The 21,208-nt window shown below is 52.4% G+C and overlaps 2 protein-coding genes and 1 long non-coding RNA gene across 3 annotated transcripts in view; 1 reads left to right on the forward strand and 2 right to left on the reverse strand.

Annotated features, from left to right (window-relative positions):
* The window catches only part of LOC114629056 (gametogenetin-binding protein 1-like), a 6,871-nt gene extending 2,793 nt beyond the window's left edge, over positions 1–4,078 (reverse strand). Inside the window, exons 1-4 of the mRNA XM_028777049.1 lie at positions 3,591–4,078; positions 2,872–2,996; positions 758–852; positions 500–662 (exon numbers count right to left, since the gene is read on the reverse strand). Of these exons, the coding sequence (XP_028632882.1) occupies positions 500–662; positions 758–852; positions 2,872–2,996; positions 3,591–4,078 (871 nt within the window). The remainder of the gene's footprint in view (positions 1–499; positions 663–757; positions 853–2,871; positions 2,997–3,590) is intronic.
* Positions 4,079–4,426: 348 nt separating this feature from the next.
* Positions 4,427–7,208, reverse strand: LOC114629058. The gene is made up of 2 exons (XR_003712594.1): positions 6,641–7,208; positions 4,427–5,388 (listed from the first exon to the last, which is right to left on the reverse strand). It is a non-coding gene; the product is annotated as an uncharacterized LOC114629058 (long non-coding RNA).
* On the forward strand, positions 4,883–13,238 carry Bak1 (BCL2 antagonist/killer 1). Its single transcript, XM_028777050.1, has 6 exons — positions 4,883–5,144; positions 6,988–7,088; positions 9,966–10,101; positions 10,341–10,484; positions 11,673–11,853; positions 11,943–13,238. Exons 2-6 carry the CDS (start codon positions 7,025–7,027, stop codon positions 12,045–12,047), a joined length of 630 nt encoding a protein of 209 aa, XP_028632883.1. The 5' UTR covers positions 4,883–5,144; positions 6,988–7,024; the 3' UTR covers positions 12,048–13,238.
* The last annotated feature ends 7,970 nt before the right edge of the window (positions 13,239–21,208 follow it).

The raw sequence follows: 21,208 nt of genomic DNA on the forward strand, positions 1-21,208 counted from the left end.
TCCTCCTCAAGAGCAACCAGTGCTCTTGACTTCGGAGGCCTCTCCACCTCTCCGGGTCTAAGGTGCCAACTGCTATTGTCTGATGCTTAAGCAAAGCAAAAACCAGGCTTAAGCCGGGCAGTGGTGGCGCACACCTTTAATCCCAGCACTTGGGAGGCAGAGGCAGGCGGATTTCTGAGTTCGAGGCCAGCCTGGTCTACAGAGTGAGTTCCAGGGCAGCCAGGGCTATACAGAGAAACCCTGTCTCGAAAAACCAAAAACAAACAAACAAACAAACAAACAAACAGGCTTGGAGGACACCCTCCCCGCTAGCCTTGGTTCTCTGCTTGGAGCTGGGTGAGGTCGCGGTGCTTAAGCGGCCCGCTGGGTCCCAGCTTGTGGAGGTCAATAGACCAGCCACTCAAAAGCCAGTCATCGTATGTCTCTGCTGCCACCTGGTGGTCGACGCTCGCGTTTCTTCCCTAAGCCATTGGCACGAGCTGGTCACTTACACACTTACCCACTGTATCTGTGGACCTAAACGTCTTCTGCAGCGGCGACTGGTAGGTGGAGACGCGCGGGGCGCACCACTTGCCCTCGTCCACCGCTTCTTCTCTCTCCCCTTTCTCCTCGTGGGGCGAGCCTTCCTTGAGAGCAAACTGAGGCGCACCTGGTCTCTGAGCCTGTGCGGGGGTGGGAGGGTGTTTCAGGACGCTAGGTCTGTGTCCCCCCCTTCCTCCCCAAACCAGGAAACAGGAGGGGCCCCGGCCCCACTGACCTTGGCCTTGGCCGACTTCTGGAGTTGCTTGTACAAGCCAAGGAGATAGTTCCATGGGGTGGACCCCGCCTTGCAATTGGACAGCCTGACGTCCCCTGTGAAGAAGGTAGGGGACCCCTGAGGCTGGCAGTGAGTTGATGGACGCTGGTCTCAGGGGGAGGGGGAGGGGAGAGGCACATACCACCGCATGGGTGTGTACAGTTCTCACCGAGCTTGGCGGTAGTGTCCTTTACCTGAAGACCCCCTTGTGTCCCCTGATCTTATTACCTTTTGTGATTTTTGTCGTCGCTGTTCTGTGTTCTCCAGACACCTCGTGAAGTTTGGTCTTGAACTCCTGACCTTCCTGACTCCGCCCCGCCCCCCATCCCAGATGTGCCTTTGTTCAGGTTTGTTACTGTTACTACTTGTAGAGAGAAGTGTATCGTTGGATGTAAAAGTCACTTTTATTCTCCTGATGTAATTGTCACCTCCGAGGCTTACTGCCTCCGTCAGCTAACCTAGGCCTGGTCCTGGAAGCTTCTAGCCTCTGGACTATCTAACCTAGGCCTAAAATTTTTCAGCCTGAGACTTGCTGCTGAATAAGCTCACCCTTTCTAGTTCTGAGCTCTGCCTGGCTGGTTCGACTCAGCTCTTCTGGCTCAAACTCCTCTCAGTGCTGACTGGTTCAATCTGACTTCTCTTGGCTTCTCCTGAATTGCACTGCCTGGTCTTTTTCTAACTTTGGTGATCTGTTCTAACCTTCTGGCTCCTTCTCATTCTCTGGCCCGTCTGTCTTCACCTGTGACTTGTTCTCTCTTCAACCTCTGTCTGTATAACTCTCCTGGTAAAACTGCCTCCCTCTCTCTCTCTCTCTCCACTGTCCCTCAAGTAGCTTTGCTTTCCTCTCTCTGCTCATGAGTTGGGCATATCCTGTTCTGTCAAATCTTTCTCTGATTCGTCACTTTGTCTGCCACTCAATTAGACGTCACTTTTCCTTTCTTTCTTTTTTTTTTTTTTGTTTTTTGTTTTTCGAGACAGGGTTTCTCTGTGTAGCCCTGGCTGTCCTGGAACTCACTCTGTAGACCAGGCTAGCCTCGAATTCAGAAATCCGCCTGCCTCTGCCTCCCAAGTGCTGGGATTAAAGGCGTGTGCCACCACCGCCTGGCTTAGATATCACTTTCAAACATGGCTGCTTCCTTCTAAACTTACTCTACTGTGCCCTGCCCCCAGCCTTGAGCAGTCTGAACAGACCTTGTGTTGCTCGCAGGACCTTAACACCTAGGAGAATCCTGCTACTTTGTTTATACTTGAAACTTCCTACAGGAACTTAGAAGAGACTGCAGCTCAGCCTGCCTTGCAGCTGAAACAAAGGAAGGGTTCTGGTGGGATTTCCCTACATATACAAGAGCTGAATATTAAACTTTGAGCCTTGATCAGAAAACTTTGTCTTGGCTTCATGCTTCTCTCGCCTCTCTGTCCTTTTTTATTTCTAGTCCCCCTTTTCAGATGAACCCAGTTTGTCTGTGGTGGCAGGCGGCTACACTCTACCTACCCTGTTTGGAATTAAAGGTGTATTCCAGACAGAGGGATTAAAGGTGTGTGCTAAGGCTGAGCCACACCACAACTAGAAACAGGTTTTTGGTTGTTTTTTTTTTTTTTTCTCCAGGAAATAACACAATCTTGGGGTTCATGGTGTGATCAAATATCGTGCAACAGAGCCCCTCGAAGAAGGTGGGCTGACCTTCATCTCCAGTTCTCTTGCCTCCCTGTAAGTGCTGGGACTAGAATGAGTCGTCGGATGGGGCTCCGCTGTTTGACTGGATGCCTACTGTGTGCCAGGCCCTACTGTGTGCTCGGCCATGATCTAGCCCTTGACACCTCACTGATCTTTGCAAGGTGCCTCAGAGGCCAGTGTTGTCCCTTTCCATTTTGTAGGTGGAGAGCGGACAGAGGCACTCAGCAATGCTCCATTGTCACATGACACAGTGTGGAGAAAGTGGGGTTACAACCTCAGATTCTGTCTCTCGTGTCCCACTGGGCTGCCAACACCCCCCACCCCGGAAGTCCTGGAGGAGAGGTATCCATTTCTGCTCCTCGTCTCCCCTCCCCTCTGCCTCTCTCACCTGCATCCTTACCAAACTCAATTGGGCAGTGTTCGTCCTCTTCTTCTTTGATGAAGGGCCCAGGGGTGAGCGCCAGTGGTCCTGGAACGCACTGCAGGCATCCTTGTTCTGCCTCTGGGGCCTGGCCAAAGTGCTCTCTAAACCTAAAGCTACAGTCAGGTGGGAGGAGTCAGGGGACACCCACAGATGTGACCAAGACTTCTACCTTGAGTCTCTCTAGGGACCTGCTTGACCCCTCTTCTCTCTCTCAGGCCCCCGCTCTGTTCCCTTGGGTATCTAAGAGAAGGGTTTTCCTACCACCTGGGGGACCCAGGACAGTTGGGGGCTAGCCACCTTCCTCACAGGGAGTGGCTGCTATCCCTGCCTGCCTCTGTCTCCTGAGTGCTGGGATTAAAGGTGGGCACCACCACTTCCTGGTTGGTTGTTCTGTTGTGCTAGGGACTAAACCCAGGGCTTGGAACATGCTAGGCAGGCGGTGCTCCGCCCCTAAGCCACACCTCAGCTCTGTTTGCTGCCCACTCCGCAGCCCAGCCACCCGTCACACAGCCCTATTTGCTAATCCTTCCCTCCCTTGGGACCCTTGACTGTCCAGCATGGCTTTCACTATTCAGAATCTCTGACCCCAGCCCTTCACAGCCATGGACTTCCATCGTGACCCTCGAGCCTGAATCCTCCTTCTGCTCTATCTAGATCAGGCTAGCCCACCAGCACCAGCAGCCCCAGCCACTCACCTGTTTGAGGGCCCAGAGACCTCCCCTGCTGGCTCTTCCTCCTCTCCTTTCTTCTCAGGCAGGTGCTCCAGAACCTCCCAGGTTCCTCTGGTGGGAACTGATGTTACCTCGACACCCTGGGTCCTTAGTTTCAGGACATCCTTAGAGTTGAGGGTCTGGGACTCTGTATCCCCAGTGCCCAGCCCAAAGGCATCGTGCCTTGGGTTGGAAGGAGCTGCAGAGAGGACCTTGGGCCGTGACTCCCTCCTCCCATTAGAGGAAGCTGTAGAGAGGGCCCTGGGCCGGGTCTCCTTCCTCCCACGTCCTCCCTGGCGGCCCATCTTTGGGGAGCCAACATCCTGCTCCAGTGAAGAGCTGGGCTGGCTCCTGGTCAGGGTCTTGTTAGAGCTCTTAGAACTGCCCTTACTCCCCACCAGGCTTCGGAAAAAGCGCAACATGGAGGAGCAGCCTAAGATCCGTGACCGAGGGGTCCGAGCCTGGGCTGCCATCCTGAGAGGGACCTAGACTCAGGAAGAAGTCATGGCAGCCAGCCCAGGACCAACTGCTAGTAGAAACCTCCAGTTGGAAACTTCCAGGAGTTCTAGAAGGCAAAGAGGAGGTGGGGGTGGGGGGAGGATAACTGGAGGCTGGGGGGTGGGAGTGCTAGAAGGAGGAGAGCAGGTAGAGGGAGCCAGCCAGGGTCCAGTTCAGCGGGTCTCAGAGGCAGGCTGGAGATTGAGGGATGGTGAGACATTATACAACAGCACCCACGGGTTGTGGAAGCCTGGCTGAGGCCAGATAGGGAGTCTGGGTGTGGAATAGCAGGGTACAGATGCTGAGAACAGGACTTCACACACTCCTGTCTTTCCATAAACTCCTGTTTATTCTGGATTTGAGATTAGTCCCAGAAGCCTGGCGGCTTGCAGGAATCTAGGACAGCACAAATTCTGAGTCTTCTTCCTCCTCGTTGTCTTCTTCCTCCTCTTCCTCCTTCTTCTCTTTTCTTTCAAGGTGTTATATAGCACAGGCTGGCCTCTATTTCATGATCCTCCTGCCTCAGCTTCTTGAATGCTGGGACCACAGGTTTGCCCTGCCCACCTCAGCTCCCTCCTGGTTTTTGTCATTGTTTGTGGTTTGCTTTTCACTAGAGGGAGAAGATGGAAGAGGAGGCCCCAGAATCAGAGACAGGAAAGGCAGAAAACAGAAAGCTTTTCCCCTTGGCTGGCAGAGACAGGGCAGGCAGGGGAGGCTGCAGAGCAGTTGTTTCCAGGCCAGGCCAAGGACCTTCCTCTAAGCAGCAGCCTCCCTGTGCCTCTGCATCCGGCGGCCATCAAGAACGTCCTCTAGAGGGAGCTGATCACTGCCGGGAGCTGCTAGCTCCTCTATGGTCACAAAGTCGCGAGGTTTCCTGGGCCAAGAGGCGACCCGAGGCGGCATCCAGCAACCATGAATTCACTGATACCAGTTCCTGCCAGTCAGGCCTGAAACCCTGGCCCTGGAAGCAGCCAGCAGGCCTTCGGGATCTTTGTCTTCAGAAACCTGAGCCATCCCCACATCTGGAGCGGAGTCATTCAGGTACACGGGCAGCCAGTGCCTGCCAAACCCCATCTTCCTAATCCCGGGCAACTCTGGCCCAGGGTGGGGCAGAAAGCTCCATGGGCAAGCCGGTGAGGAGGGAGGCCTTGATGCAGTTTCTCTGAGTGGTCTTTAAAGCCAAGCTGGAGGCATAATCCAAACAGGGCCTCTGGGTATACATCAGAAAGCGTCCCTTCTTGCCCAAACTCTGGTGACCCTGGATGCCAGGCAACTGGGACTTTATCTGGTAGGAGGGGAGGATCAAGGTCATGAAGAGAGACAGAAGTTATACAGTTGATAACCCCTGCTGTCCCAGGACCTCCCTCCGGCCCAGAATGATTCTAGGTGCAGCCTAGTGGTTAGTTGTGAGGAATTTGCATCCTGGGCCCAGCCAGTAGACGTAATGGGAAGTCAAGGCCACTAGAATGGGGGCCAAGTGGCCCAGGGCACAGACTGTGGGGGGCTTTTCTGAGACTCTACCTGCTCTCGATCTCCAACAGTAAGCCTCCAGAGTGTTTGTTGTTGTTTTTTTGGTGTTTGTTTGTTTGTTTGTTTGGAAAGATCTGAATGGATCTCCTGGCCCTGCCGGTCTGGGATTGCAAGGTATCAGGAAGAGCACCCTATCCCGGAAGGAGCTGTTGGGTAGACTATGCCAAGCACAGCGTTATCTTAATGAGGCCCGGCTCTCAGGGATGACAAGAGAGGATCTGCTCACCCTGTCTCTACCCATGGAGTGGGAGGTGAAGGGGAGCCAGCCCTCCCCAACCCCTTTTCAGAGAGCGCCTGAGTAACTTTTAAAAACCAGCCCGAGATGGAGTGCTTCCTGAATTGATGGACGCAGCTTAGAAAGGGGTGGGGCTCTTGGAAGGGGTGCAAACAGAAAGTAAAAGATCTGGCCTCAGGAACTAGCTGTACTCTGAGACAGGTCAAAGAGGAAGACGGGCTTGGGCGTGGCATGGCGTGGCGTGGCAGAGAACACCTTTAACACCAGCCCAGCCAATGTCTGGGTCAGGAGGATCAGGAATACAAGACTTTCCCGGGGCTGCCTAGAGAGAACCTGTCTGAAATGAACAAATAGATAGGTAGGTAGGTAGATAAATAAATAAATAAACCAATCACCAAAAAGAAGACAGCACCAAAGAGCGTGGTGTGATCTGGCAAATGGTGTGCAGCAGCAATGAGGTACAATGGGGAGACTGAGAGCCCCTCACCTCACTTCCAAGCAGTGATCTGGGCCAGTGAGATAGCTCAGCAGGTGAAGGGGCTTGCAGCCAAGTGTGACAACCCAGGTTCTATCCCCTGGAACCCACATGGTGGGAGGCGAGAACTCACTCTGGAAAACTGACCAACAACTGTCCCCCGACCTTCACACACATTTTAACACACACACACACAAACACACACACCCAGCAGTCTCTAAAAGCAGCTTCACGCTGTCCAGGAAAAACTGGAAAGAGTACGTCTGTGCCATAGCCTCCTCAAGGCCTTGATCTCACCTGGTCTCTGCCTGGCTGCCTCAACAGTCCTTGTGTTTCCCCTGAATTCAAATTGCTCCCAAGACATACCACCAGGTCCTCAAGGTGGCAGAACTTTAGTCTCAGATGACTGTATAGTCTTCTGGGCAATTGAGGAAGCAGGGTGCCCTGCCCTGTGGTGACCAGGGCAGCCACTCTGAGTTCTCCCCTTTTTTTTCCCTTAAGACAGGGTTTCACTGTATAGCCTTGGCTAGCCTCTCTGGAACTCACTATGTAGACCAGGCTGGCTTCCAACTCAAGCGTTCTGCCTGCCTCTACCTCCTGAGTGCTGGGATTAAAGTCATACATCACCACGCCCGTCTCTGCAGGTGACGAGTGAAGGTGCTCTCCACCAAGACCTGAAAAATGGCATCTGGACAAGGACCGGGTCCTCCAAACGAGGGCTGCGATGAGTCTCCATCCCCTTCTGGTAAGGGTCCTCCTGCCCCTCGGGACCTCATAAGCACAAGACTCAGAAGAGTATGGGACTGGTGTGCGTGTGTGCGTGTGCGTGCGTTCGTGCTTGTGTGTGTGTGTGTGTGTGTGTGTGTGTGTGTGTGTGTGTAGTGTTGAGCCTTCTCAGGGCACTGGGGCAGGCAGAGGAAGGGAGGGAGGGAGGGAGGGAGGGAGGGAGGGAGGGAGGGAGGCAGAAGAACCCCGCTTGGCTGCTGTATCCCTGCAGTGAAAGAAAGGAGGAAGTAAGTGACCTGGCTTCTCACAGTCCGGTCTTCTCATAGTCCGGTCTGTGAACAGGAAATGACATTATCACAGACCTCAGAGAGGAAGTGAAATGGCTGGCCTTTTGTTTTCTCTCAAGTGGAGGGGTGGGGAGGTCAGGCTGGTCCCTGGACTTGGGGTTCATACCCCAGGTCTGTGTGAGCTTGGTGTGGTAGCTCATATCTGCAATCCCAGGTCGGTCAGCCCTACAGAACGAATTCCAGGTCAGCCTGGGCTCGAGTGAGGCAGCCTGGGCTCCAGTGAGGCAGCCTGGGCTCCAGTGAGGCAGCCTGGGCTCCAGTGAGGCAGCCTGGGCTCCAGTGAGGCAGACTGAGGAGACCCTGTCTCAGAACAAAGCCACCCATCCCTACAGTGTTTGTGAGTGTACACCTTCATTCCCTGCATCAGAGAGGCAAAGGCAGGGGGATCTCTGTCAATCTGAGGCCAATCTGGTCTACCTATCGAGTTCTAGGCTGGCCAAGGCTATGCAGCAAGACCTTGTCTCAAAACAGTGAAAAAACAAACCATTCTCCTTTGACTGATCTTTTTGGGCCAAAGACGCCCCAATTTCAGCTTGGTTCCCCCCATTTTCTACATGTTCCCACCCAAGACAGCTCAGGAGTCCTGCAGTGAGAATTTTGGTTTCTTTAAAAACCCAGTTATGTGGGTTGGAGGGGTGGCTCAGTGGTTAAGGACACTGGCTGCTCTTCCAGAGGTCCTGAGTTCAATTCCCAGCAACCCCATGGTGGCTCACAACCATCTGAAATGGGATCCGATGCCCTCTTCTGTCATGAAGGCATACATGCAAATCGAATACTCATATATATGAACATAAATCTTGAAATTAATTTTTTTAGAAGTTATATGAATATGTTTTCATTTTAATCCCAAGTGTGGGATATAGGGCTGCCTCACTGTGTCCCTAGCCGATAACTAGGATTGTCTTGCGCTCTGGGGAGGCGTGATTTTTGCCAGCTGCAGGGAGTTTAGTTCTGGGGACTTTAGAGAGGTTATAAATTCGAGTTCTGAGAGGGCCTGCGGTGGCGGTGGTGGTGGCGGTGGTGGTGGCGGTGGCTACCCCCCCCTCCTTTTGCTGCTGAGTTTGCTATCTTCAGACTGCTGGATATTCTAACAAGGAAGATTGGACTTGCCCCAAGAAACGCACCAACCCTAATCAGTTTGAAGTAATCTATAGAGGGCTGAGTCCCTTCCCACCCTAATTCCTTCCAACCTCCCAACACTAGGTAGGAGAGAAAGAAGGTTAGATGGGAAAGGGGCATAAACTTCTTTCACTCAACAAAATACACTACTTCCTGCTGGTTAAGGTCATTGGGTTCCTTGGAGAAAGGCCTGAGAATACCCAGCAGTCCAGGGGTGGCCAGCAGAAGCTGTCACAGGCCCTCCTGGGGCTCTCCAGAGTCCTCAGAATTCAACTATCTTCAGCTGACACAAGCCACGCCCCGCTAGAGCAGGGGACCCTCATGTGCTGTGGACAATCTGAAGCAGCCCTCTATCCCACAGCTCTGATTAAAATGAAAACATCCATAGAGTGTAACTGGGCTTTTTAAGAAGCCAGAAGTCGCCGGGCAGTGGTGGCGCACGCCTTTAATCCCTGTACTTGGGAGGCAGAGGCAGGCGGATCTCTTGAGTTCGAGGCCAGCCTGGTCTACAGAGTGAGTTCTAGGACAGCCAGGGCTGCACAGAGAAACCCTGTCTTGAAAAAGCTAAAAAAAAAGAAGAAGAAGAAGAAGAAGAAGAAGAAGAAGAAGAAGAAGAAGAAGAAGAAGAAGAAGAAGAAGAAGAAGAAGCAGCCAGAACTCTTACTACAGAGCCAAGTCCCATTCTGGGCTGTCATTAGCAGGGCTCTTGTGAAGAGCAGAATAGAAACTAGGCAGAGACCACAAGGAGACTTGTTAAATTAGGATAGAGAATGGGTATAGATCACAAGGGGGCTTGTTAGATTAGGATACCTGACAGGCCCGAGTTGTTCAGCAAAGGCCATCTACACGCTGGGGCCGCCGAGAACCCAGCAGCTGCTTGGTCACAAGGCACAGACCCCAGAAGTCTGGTGCTGGAGCGTCCTGGAGGATTCCTGGGTCTCAGTGCACAGCAGAAGGCCTAGGCAGCTGGGTGCTGCTAGCAGCAAAAGCAGCAACAGCGAGATGCATGAACTTACCACAAGCATTGGGGTGGACGGGCACATGGGGGGGGGGGGAACAGGCAGTGAGTGGACAGGTGGGGGAGGGCAAGCAGTGACACTACAACTGGAAGGTAAGCTCACTGTAAGGAAGCCCCCCCCCCCCCCGTCTTTCTGGTAAACACACTCAAACCTGCCCAGAGACTCTTACCCGTCCAGACCCATCAAGCAGACAACCAAGACAAATAGTTCCTCCCTGTTGTTCCAGCTGCATGACCCTGTATACATGGCTTGGCCACCTGTGCCTCAGTTTCCCCGTCTGTAGGCTGGAGCTCACTCACGTGCCAGGACTAACTCTCAAGAGGGCTGAATGCTCACACGGGGCAGGGAGGGATGTGCCTGTCCACGGAGGGTGCTGGGAACAGCCTGCTGACTCCCAGCTCTGATCCGCAGAACAGCAGGTTGCCCAGGACACAGAGGAGGTCTTTCGAAGCTATGTTTTTCACCTCCACCAGCAGGAACAAGAGACCCAGGGGGCGGCTGCCCCTGCGAACCCCGAGATGGACAACCTGCCCCTAGATCCCAACAGGTAAGCTCCAGCCTTGGGGCACAGGTCCTGGGAGCCCTATCGGTCACTCCCTCTTAGCCTGGCTTCTCGCCCTTAACTGCAGTCCCTTTCAGGACAAGCCTGCCCTTTGTCTTGCCTGTAACACTGTCACAGGTCTTCAGACAGGGCTAGGGTAAAAGTCTGCCCCCACCCCACGGGGGCCCCTCTGCCACGAGCCCGGTTCCCGCTCTCTGACTGATGCTGGTCGCTCGTCCCTACAGTGTCTTGGGTCAGGTGGGTCGGCAGCTTGCTCTCATCGGAGACGATATTAACCGGCGTTACGACACGGAGTTCCAGAATTTACTGGAACAGCTTCAGCCCACAGCCGGGAATGCCTACGAACTCTTCACCAAGATCGCCTCCAGGTACCAACCCATGTCTCCACCCCAAGTACATGCGACGGGCTCCCCCGGCTGGGGAACAGTGTCAGGGTGAACTGTCACATGTTCCCTTCCTGACTCCCCCTCTCTCTGCCTCTCACTCATCCTCTTCTGCACACGGCTCAAATCTTTCAGGAGCTCTAGGGCCAATGACTAGATTTTTCCCAAGCCCAGTTGGAACATACCAAAGATGGCTGGGCCACCAACTTCTGTCAGCTCTGTTGCAACCGGATGGCATCTAAGAGGCCACCTGATGCCGGTTCACTCAGTAACGTGCCTCACATCCCAGCTTGCCACAGGCCACCGCTGTGAACCCTAGGGAACGGGAAAGGACCTGTTCAGTGTTCCCTATTTGAAGCCACATCCGAGTTGGCTTAACTTTTGTTGTTTGATCTTTATCTTATCAGTGTGAGGATGTGTGCGCACCGACTTGTATACCTGATGCCCGAAAGGGCCATGAGGCGGCTCCCAGAGCTAGAGTTTACAGACAGTTGTGAGCCACCATGTGGGTGCTTGGAATCGAAGCCAGGTCATCTGGAAGAGCAGCCAGTGCTGTTAACCACTGAGCCACCCCTCTGGCCGCTTGTTTTGAGATAAGGTCTCATTGTAGCCCAGGCTGGCTTTGAACTCTCAATCATTCTGCTTCCCAAGTGCTAGGATCATAGGCATGTGCCACCAAGCACGGTCCTCTCCTGGCACCAGGGAGTCAGCATCAGGATAGATCTAAAGGTGGCAGTAGACATGAAGGCAGGTGACGGGTTTAAGGCCAGAGGTGACGCATCCTGTCCTTGTTCTCAGGCCCCACCCCGTGCCCCTGTGATTTGGGGATCTGTCATAATCTCTTTTGTCCTTTTCTCTCTGCTCTCCCTTGGGCTGCCAGGCCAGCAGCAGCATGCACAGGTAATCCCCATCACCTTGTCTGCTCGCTCTCCTCTCTCTGGGCCCCCTGTACCAGCGGCAGCCAGCTCCTCACTCTCTTGGCTCTCTGTTTTCCTAACAAGTCAGGCTCTTCCTGATGGGCAGCCAGGCCAAGGGTGACTTTCTGACCTGTCCTGGGAGCTCAACCATGGAGCTTCCCATCTGGGGGTGGGGTGGAGGTCGGGCAGAGGAGGAAGGAAAGGACGGTGTCCCCAAGGCAGGCCCTCCATGATTTATGACACTCTTTGCCCACAGCCTATTTAAGAGTGGCATCAGCTGGGGCCGTGTGGTGGCTCTCCTGGGCTTTGGCTACCGTCTGGCCCTGTACGTCTACCAGCGTGGTCTGACCGGCTTCCTGGGCCAGGTGACCTGCTTTCTGATCGATATCATACTGCACCATTACATTGCCAGATGGATCGCACAGAGAGGCGGTTGGGTGAGTGCCTGGGGTTGGGCTATCCCCCTGCTTCGGGGAGGGGGGGCGGCCACTACAACCCACCCCGTTTTTTCTTTTTGTCCTGACAGGTGGCAGCCCTGAATTTGCATAGAAACCCCATCCTGACCGTAATGGTGATTTTTGGTGTGGTTCTGTTGGGCCAGTTCGTGGTACACAGATTCTTCAAATCATGACTCCCGGGGAGCCCCTTTGGGGCCCCAGCCACATGCCTGCCTGGACTAAACCTCCCCGTACCCTGTCCCCCGCCCCTCCCAACAGTCTTCTCCTTCCTCTGAGGGCAAAGATGCTTTAGCAAACAGGTACCCCCTGCTTTGGAGAGCCACTGCCCAGGGGGGCATCGAGGCAGCATGAACACCCCAACATTGCATGGTGCTACTGAACCCCATACTGTCTCAGAGGGGCTGACTGATGCCCTGGGGGGCCAAGAGGTTGGGCCCGCTACTTCCCAGAAAGTCACTTTGTTTTTTATACTACCCTTTAGGTACAATCCTCCCTTTTCCTCCCGCTGTGCCCGAAGTCAGAACACTGAGGGCGTAGGGACCAGTGGTTCTAACCTGTGTTTCCCAGCAGTCCCGTTACTTTGGAAGGTCGGAGCTTGAGAAGGGACCCGATCACAGTCCTGGCCCTCCCTACATTGGTTCCCAAGAATAGGACCAGCTGTAGGAGCACATGACCCACTCCGTCCATCCACACCCCCCACCACACACACACACACACACCTCATCTTCTACTTCCCAGCCTCTAGCCCACTCTCCTCCCCCTCCTGTCCCCTACCCAGATCCATCTTGCCTTGGCGGCTGGACTCTCAGGGATTCCGAGTCCAGAGGGAGGGCAGAGGTGAGAGTTCAGACCACAGCTGCCTGAACACACCCATCAAGGCCCTCCAAACCCCGTGTCCCATCCTGCTCCCCTGCTCCCAGCCTAATCGGTAGGGCAAGACCCTCACCCTCTCCCCAGGGTCCTCACGTGAGCCTGCCTGCTCACTGGGGAGGAGGCCTTCTTGATGGATTGGGGAGCCTCAGACTCAGTCACTATGACAGGGGAAGGGGCGAGCACTCGCTTGGAGGTATCTACGCTAGAGATCTACACCAGCAGAAGAAAGTGTGGATCTGGGTGCAGCGTGACACACACACACCCCGGAATCTGTGAATACTTGAACCCTACCTTCACCCATATGCTTCTTGTCTGCCTAGGTCCTCCTCGGGTGGGGTTGGGGTGTGTGTGTTTTTCTCTGTCTTGCACAACATAGGGATGAGAAGTTTCAATTAAGCCAAATGTATGGGGGGGGAGGGGGGAAGGCAGATGTATCCCCCACCTCGCCCTCTGTGTCTGGAAATAAACTGTGCAATGCCCCCAACACCTCACCTGGCATCTTCACACTCCGCCGCCTCGCCTACGCACGACTGTGGAAAGCCGGACACACGGGTTCCATACATACTACAAACGTCCTCACGCCGCCGAGATTGCGAGATCCTGGAGTACGGATCTGCAAATGGTTGGAAAACCAGGACAAACCCCAGCCAACCCTCTGTGGCGACCCCACTGGCTCTTCACCCCTTACGTAATTTTTTTTTCTATGCACGTGTGACGGGGCCACATGTGCCACTGTGTGTGTGTGTGTGTGTGTGTCTGTGTGCGTGCGCATGTAAGTCTGATGACATCGAGTGGAAACCAGTTCTCTCACTCTACCATTCGGGACCTAGAAATCAAACTCGGTTGCCAGGCCTTCGCCCACTGAGCTTCTCAAGTCAGGGACCCCTCGGCTGGGGAGCTGAATGGGTAGGTGCACCACTCCGGGTATCTCTACAGAAACCACAGCCCACACCAGCCCTTAAGGCCCTTTTTCACACTCTGCCTGGGACATAATGTTCCAGCTCCCCGTTCGCTATGTACACCACACACACACACACACACACACACACACACGCTGGGCTTTTTTGATCCTAAGAGTTTTGATGTTGTATGGAGCCCCTACAGAGAAGCAGCCAGGGGGGGATAAAAATAACAAACTGGAGGAGTTAAAATGTTCCGAAATTCACAAAGATTCCTTTCTCTCTTCAGTCCTGGGCATCCCGGTTTGTGTTTCTGACACCCTCCCCAGCCCATCACATGACCTGTCGGTCCAAGAGGCCTGGTGAAGCTGCACTTTCACTGGCCTGGGTTGGCTCTGAGCATTTCCCTTGCCTTGTGTGTGCCTGCCACAGGTACTGGGGGCTGGAAGAATGTTTGGAACCTCCATGCCGAGCTCAAAGCTAACACTTAAGGCGCCGTGTACCAGGGTGTATACTGGGAACTTCTTTTTGATGCTGGAACGGTATGTGATGAGTGGGTGCGTTAGACTCCCACCTTCCAGAAAGGCGGGTGCCTTTTTAGCGTCACGTGGGTAGCAAAGAGCACTGAGCTAGAACTGTCCACAAGGTTACTGGCTCGAGGATTTACCTGGAGGCAGGTCGGGAGGGTCGCCGGCCTCGCGAGCACATGCCTGCCACGGATTTAGGTGGACAGAACGTCGAGGCAACTCTTTGGTTTCCCGGGTTGGAGCGACAGACCGAAGTACACTTGGCTGCCCGAATCCAACATGGCCGGCGAGGCTTCACACGAGCGCGCACATGCGTGCCCCTTTGTGGGCGGGGCCTGTGAGCTAAATTGTTCTAGCCATTCTCCGGTTTGGAAACCAAAGGTTTGGAGGCGGTAATTTCCATCTGCAAGGAAGGTGAGCCCCGGGTTTGGGGCTTTGACTTCTCTGACCCCCTGCACACCTCACAATATGAGGTTGCCTCAAACCTGACCCCCTAGTTACTTTCCTGCCCAAACCAGAGGGCGATCAGTTAGGAGGGGCATCGTAAGGAATAGGCTGAGAGGCTGCTGGGCGCAGATGGACCCTGCAGGTGCCGCGGTTAAATCGAGAGCACTCACTCCTACGCTTCAACATTTGTGGGTCTCCTGAAATTGTACCTTCTTTGCACCAGATACATCTGGATTTCATAGCGAGGCTACATAGCGAGTTTGAGGTCAGCCAGAGCTACGCTGAGACTTCGTCTCAAAAAAAAAAACAAAACAAAAGGGCACATTTTAGGTCATTAGGTATCCCAACAGTTTAATCGGAAAACTTCTTCCCTTCCCCCCAGATTACTCAGTGTCTGCTATCTCCACCCACTACTGTATATAGTTAAGGAAATATATACTGTATATACTTAGGATTCCAAGGTAAAGAGCTAGATACTAATGTAAGCCCTTGGGTGAGAGTCCCTGTTTCAAAAAAACCATAGGTGGCAGCTGCAGAGATGACCCAGCAGTTATGACCAGTTACTGCCCTAGCAGAGATCTGAGCTCAGTTCCCAACACCCTCCAAAGGCAGCTGCAGCAGCCTATAGGTCCAGCTCAATTGGATCCGATGCCCTCTCTGGGCTTCAAAAAACGTCTGCAATATGTGCACTACCAGACCACCAAGCACACACGTACACATAATTAAAAAACGAAATTAGGGCGGGCAGTAGGTAAAGATGCCTGCTGGGAGCATGATGCCCTGAGACCCACCCTTGGGAACCCCAGGATTCTTGGAAGCTGTCCCGTGACCTCCAGATGTGCAGCTCTGACCTCCAGACGTGCAGCTCTGACCTCCAGATGTGCAGCTCACACGTATACATAAACTAAATATTGAAGGATGGAGTTCCTTGAAAATGTTTCAGTGCCCAAACCTTTTTCTCATCTGACTTGTAAATGTGTCCCGTGAGGAATTTGCGCTTGGAAAATAAAATCAAGTATGTTAAATTTGTAAACACAGTTTAAATATTTACGAGAACCTAATTAGCTAAGTTTGTAAATGGTATGGCTGATGTTCAAGCAAATTCATATGTTGGCCCACAGGCTAACTGAACACCAATCAAAGGACAAGTTATGCCTCTTTTTATTACACAAATGTCTATGTTGGTTTACAAAATGTATGAGAGTTCTAAGTAGAATATCAGCATATGCAAATTAAACTTAAGAATTTATGAAAGTATGCCTTTAAATTTACACTCTTAACTATCATATTTAACAAGTATACACACACACACACATACTTATATGGGAGAGAGAGAGGGAAAGCAGGATATAATGTGGTACGGGATGGTCTTGAACTTTCTGTGCAAAGAATGACCTTGAATTATCTTCCTGCCTCTACCTCTAAGTACTGGGAATTGAGAATTCAGACAGGTCCTGCCTTGGAAATTTGTTTGTTTATTTTGGAGACAGAATCTTAGACTAAAGGCATGGTCCACCAGGCTCCGCCAAGACTTTTTTTTTCTCAGTGTTGGGGAATTCCACACAGGGTCTCATGAATACTAGAAAACCGTTTTACTGGTGCCTGGCGGTGGAGATGTACAACTCTAATCCCCGCACTGGAGAGACAGAGGCAGAGGCAGGCAGATCTCTGAGTTGGAAGCCTGGTCTATTGTGCTGGTTCCAATGTGGCCAAGGCTACACAGAGAAACCCTGTCTCAAAAGACCAAAGCCAAACAAAAACCAAAAGAAAAAAATAAGAACAACATTCAGCTGTCTAGACCATATCCCTGGCTGTTTTCACTGTTGTTCTTTGTTAGTGATGGTGGGGTGCTCATTTTTGAGACAGGGCCTCACTGTGTAGACTAGGCTGGACTACAGGTAGCTATGTACACTAGGCTGGCCTTGAACTCATAGAGATCTGTCTGTTCCTGCCTCCTGAGGGATGGGATTAAAGCCATGAGCCATCACACCCGACTATGGTCGGATTTTTAAAAATTTAAGTATATATGAGTGTGTGTGTGTGTGTGTGTGTGTGTGTGAGTGTCAGTGTAGAGGGCATCGGATCCCCTGGAACTGGCTCTAAACTGCCCAACATGGGTGCTGGGAACCTAATTAAAGTTCTTTCCAAGATTAGCAAGTGCCCTTAACCTCTGCGCCATCTGTCCAGCCCTGAGAAACAATCCTTTCAAACTGTCACACCAATAGCTACTTATATGACTTTGATGATTTTAAAGTTGTCTTCTCCAAAGGATTGAATAAGAAGTTATTATACATATTCACTTATAGGGGAGACATATGTGTTACCAAGACATGTGGAGGTCAAAGGACACCTCTCCTTCCATCACTTAGTATCTGAGAATGGAGTTCAGTTTCTACAGTTAGCACTTCTTTTTTTTTTTTTTAATTGTATTTATTTATTTATTTTGTTTTTTTCGAGACAGGGTTTCTCTGTGTAGCCTTGGCTGTCCTGGAACTCACTCTGTAGACCAGGCTAGCCTCGAACTCAGAAATCCGCCTGCCTCTGCCTCCCAAGTGCTGGGATTAAAGGCGTGCACCACCACCGCCTGGCTAGGATTCTTAATCTTTTTTTTTTTTTTTTTTGAGACAGGGTCTCCGTGTAGGCCTAGCTGTCCTGGAGTGCTCTATGTAGACCAGGCTAGCCTTGAACTCACAGAAATCTACCCGCCTCTGCCTCCCAGTGTTCCCAGTGTAGGGGTTAAAATGCCTTGTTTGTGAGATTCTCTTTAGTTGTTACTGTTTGGGTGGTTTTCTCTTCCCCATCTTCCACATTTTTCCTTCCTCTCCTGCCTCGGTTTCTTCCTTAGCCATTGGCATGGAACTCACGAAGTGTTAATAGTGGTGACTTTCTATTAGGACAAAGCTAGACGGTTCGTCATCATTGTCATCATCCTATCATACATGACAGGGATTCATGCTTCTCAGTCTGGCTGTGAACTGACTATACAGTCGAAGCTGGTGTGGATCTCCTGGGCCTACCATTAGCCTCTCACCCAAGGTATTCAGGAATAGACACAGGGGGTGGCACAAGGGACCCAAAATGCTGTGACACCAAACCCAGCCTATTTACTTTTTTTTTTTTTTTTTTTTTTTTTTTTTGGTTTTTCGAGACAGGGTTTCTCTATGTAGCCCTGGATGTCCTGGAACTCACTCTGTAGACCAGGCTGACCTCAAACTCAGAAATCCGCCTGCCTCTGCCTCCCAAGTGCTGGAATTAAAGGTGTGAGCCACCACCGCCTGGCTATTTATTTACTTTTGGTCAAGACGTGGTCTCACACTGTAACCTAAACTATTCCAGAAACTCATGGAAATCCTTCTGCCTCAGCTTTCCAAACACTGAGGTGACAGGTGGAAGCCACCACACCTCTCTCCGGATTCTCTGAAGTGCTTCCTCACACTCAGCCTCCTGTTTAACATCAATGCTCCAATACAGTGACCTGGGGAAGGCCTCACCTTGAAGCCTGTCCCTTTGTCCCTGTTGAACACACAACAGCCCTTGTCTTCGTCACTGTTCTAGTGCCAAGACAAATCACCATGACCAAGGTGACTCACAAAAGCAAGCGTTTCCTCTGGGAGCTCATGGTTCTGGGGTGTTTGACTCCATGAGAATCATGACAAGGACATGGCAGCAGGCAGGCAGCCAGTGGGGGACTGGAGCAGTAGTGGTGCACACATCTTATCCCTAAACAGGAGGCTGAGGGGGAGCTCACTGAAAATACTATGGGCTTTGAATGTTCAAAAGCCCAGGCCAGTGAGAAGGCCACACTGCTAATCCATCAGCCGACGGCCCAGCACATGAATGAGCCCATGGAGGGGGCCATCCTCATTCGAACTTCCACAGGCCTCCTCCCCCTTATCATCCTCTGGCAAGAGCCCTCTAGCCACCTCTGGCTACTTTAGATCCTTCCCATGAGAAATACACAGTGTACCGCAGTTTACATGAGTGGCAGGCCAGGCTGCACCAGGATCTCACCTCAGTCTCAGAACTCTCAGTACAGAGCAGGTCAGGGTACATCTGTAAATCCTAGTTTGTAATCTCAGCTTTGGAGAGTGAGGCAGGAAGATCCGGAGTTCAAGGCCAGCCTTGGCAACACAGTATATCTCAAAAAAGAGGAAGAGGAGGAGGAGGAAGAGGAGAAAGATGTTTGGTAACAATGACACAGTAAGGCTGGTGCACTCCCAGAATCTCCGAATAACCTGCTGGGTTTACAGTGCCCACCAGCAGCAGGAGAGATGGCTGAGAGCACTCATCCTTGCAGAGGACCTGGGTTGGGCTCCAGGATTCACATGGTGTTTTACAACTACCTGTAACTCCAGCTCCAGGGGATCTAACACTCTTCTGGCTGGCTCAGGCATGATCACACAATTGCAGATACCCACAGGCATAAGTAAACAAATCTTTGAAAAGAAAGAAAGCTAGATGTGGTGGGCATGACTTTAATCCCAGCACTCAGGAACCAAATGCAGGCAAATCACTGAGTTCAAGGCCAGCCTGGTGTATATATGTGTATTGAGTCCTAGGGAAGGAAGGAAGGAAGCCAGGCAGCCAGCCAGCCAGCCTACCATTCAGGAGACTTGAGGGAGGATTGTGAAGCCCAGCCCAGCCTGGACTACAGCATTCAATGCTGTCTCAAAAATAGAACATTCTGGGCATAGAGGTAGTTGCCTGCCTGTAGTTTCCGTGTTGGACCACAGACCCGCTCACAGCCTTTCTGTCTCCCAGAAATCAGGCCCCACCCTCTGGCAGCCTCTGCTGGGACAGGGTTGACAAAAGAGCTCACAGCTCTCCGGGAGCTCAGTCCTCCCCCTCCCACTTGCAGCTGTGAACAGGCCCAGCCTCCCTGATACTTAGACGGAGGACAACCTCGAATTATAACTTGACTTTTGTCTACTGCTCTCTTGCCTTGTGACTCTTGGCCCGTGGGCTAAATCACGTGACGTGAGATCGCCTCCTCTCACTCCGAACCGATCCTTACGGGTCGGAAACCCCTTTCATCCTTCAGAATCAAAAGCCCTCTGTCCCTTCAAGACTCCATTGTGAGTCTGGAGAACCCGCTGCGGTTAAGAGCGATTTACTCAGAGGCTCTGACTTCGGTTCCCTGCACGCACATCACGGGGTTCACAGATGCCTGTAATGCCAGCTCCAGGGCATCTGACTCCCTCTTCTGGCCTCTGAGGGTGTCTGCGCTCACATGCGCACATATTTAAAGATAAAATAAGCTTTAAAAATACAATCAATAGCGCTCTGTTGATAACGCAGCGCCCCAATTCTGACACTAGTCAGAGCTGCCCGAGGTCGTGAGGGTCTTTCCTGAGAACGCTTGCTGCTCACGTCAGCTCCGCTCTACTGACCATGGTGTCTGTAGTAAGCCGTAACAACCAACGTGGGGAAGGATGAGCGATTCAAGGCTATCCTTAGCTATGTATGAATTGGAGGCACCCTGGGTGACAGGAGACCCCATCTCACACACACACACACACACACACACACACACACGCATGCATGTCCTGCACACGGATGAGAAGCATGCTCCTTCCTGTTTTGCTGACTAGTCCTTGTGTCTTGAGCTGCAAATCTCCCCCCCACCACCACCACCACATATTGTGCCGTATGTTCTTAAAGTCTCCGGACCACAGGTCCCTGTTTTTCTAGCGGGTGGTGTTGTTTCAGACTGTCGTGGAACCATGTGAACTTGAGGTAGACCAAGCTGGCGACCTGGGGGAGTCGGTGGGGCTTTAGGGTGATGGGCAGGCAGGCTCTACTTCCCCGCTCCAGATCCCTACTTCCTGATGTGACCTGCTGCCTCACGTGGCTCCTGCTGTGGCGGTGAGCCCATCCCACTACCAGGGTAGGCCGCATCTCTCGAACCATGATCCAGAATTAGCCTTTCCCAGGTTGCTTCTGTTGGGTGTTTGGTGACAGAACTGAGCCTGTACTAAGGCACTGAGCTGTCTCCAAAGGCAAAACCACCCTTCCTTCTGGGACATTTTCTTTTGGCAATATCTACCTTTTCACTTTTATCTTGTTATTTTGGCTTTTAGATACAGGCTCTCTCTGTGTGGCCCTGGCTGTCCTGGAAGTTGGCCTGTAGACCAGGCTGGCCTCAAACTCACTGAGATCCACCGGCCTCTGCATCACAAGTGCTGGGATTAAAGGTGTGCACCACCATGCCCAGCTCACTTTGTTAGCTCTGTCTAACTCCACCCTACAGTTACCTGTCCACGGGTATGCTCCTCCCCACAGTTACCTGGCAACAGCCAGGTAGGCCTGGCCCTCTATGAAAGGGGCTGCTTGCCCCTCCTCCCTCTCTTGCTCTCTCTTTATTTCCTGCTCTCCTGCCTTCTGCTTCTCTCTTGCCCTCTTAGGCTCTTCCCCTCCCCCCCTCTCCACGTGCTCATGGCCGGCCTCTACTTCTCTACTCTCTCCCTCTCTCTGCTTCTTCTACCCTCTTAACTCCCCTCCCCATGCCCTGAATAAACTGTATTCTATACTAAACCGTCGTGTGGCTGGTCCCTCAGGGGGAAGGGATGACTCGGCATGGGCCCGCTG

Source organism: Grammomys surdaster, unplaced genomic scaffold (genome assembly GCF_004785775.1).
Source record: "Grammomys surdaster isolate TR1022 unplaced genomic scaffold, NIH_TR_1.0 277, whole genome shotgun sequence".
In the NCBI taxonomy this organism is placed as follows: domain Eukaryota; kingdom Metazoa; phylum Chordata; class Mammalia; order Rodentia; family Muridae; genus Grammomys; species Grammomys surdaster.

Bases quoted from the DNA above. Each gene is read 5' to 3' on its own strand.
- Bak1 (XM_028777050.1), top strand. From the start codon at position 7,025: ATGGCATCTGGACAAGGACCGGGTCCTCCAAACGAGGGCTGCGATGAG. The intron at 7,089-9,965 runs GTAAGGGTCCTC...TCTGATCCGCAG, and splicing joins TGAGTCTCCATCCCCTTCTG to AACAGCAGGTTGCCCAGGAC. The intron at 10,485-11,672 runs GTACCAACCCAT...CTTTGCCCACAG, and splicing joins TTCACCAAGATCGCCTCCAG to CCTATTTAAGAGTGGCATCA.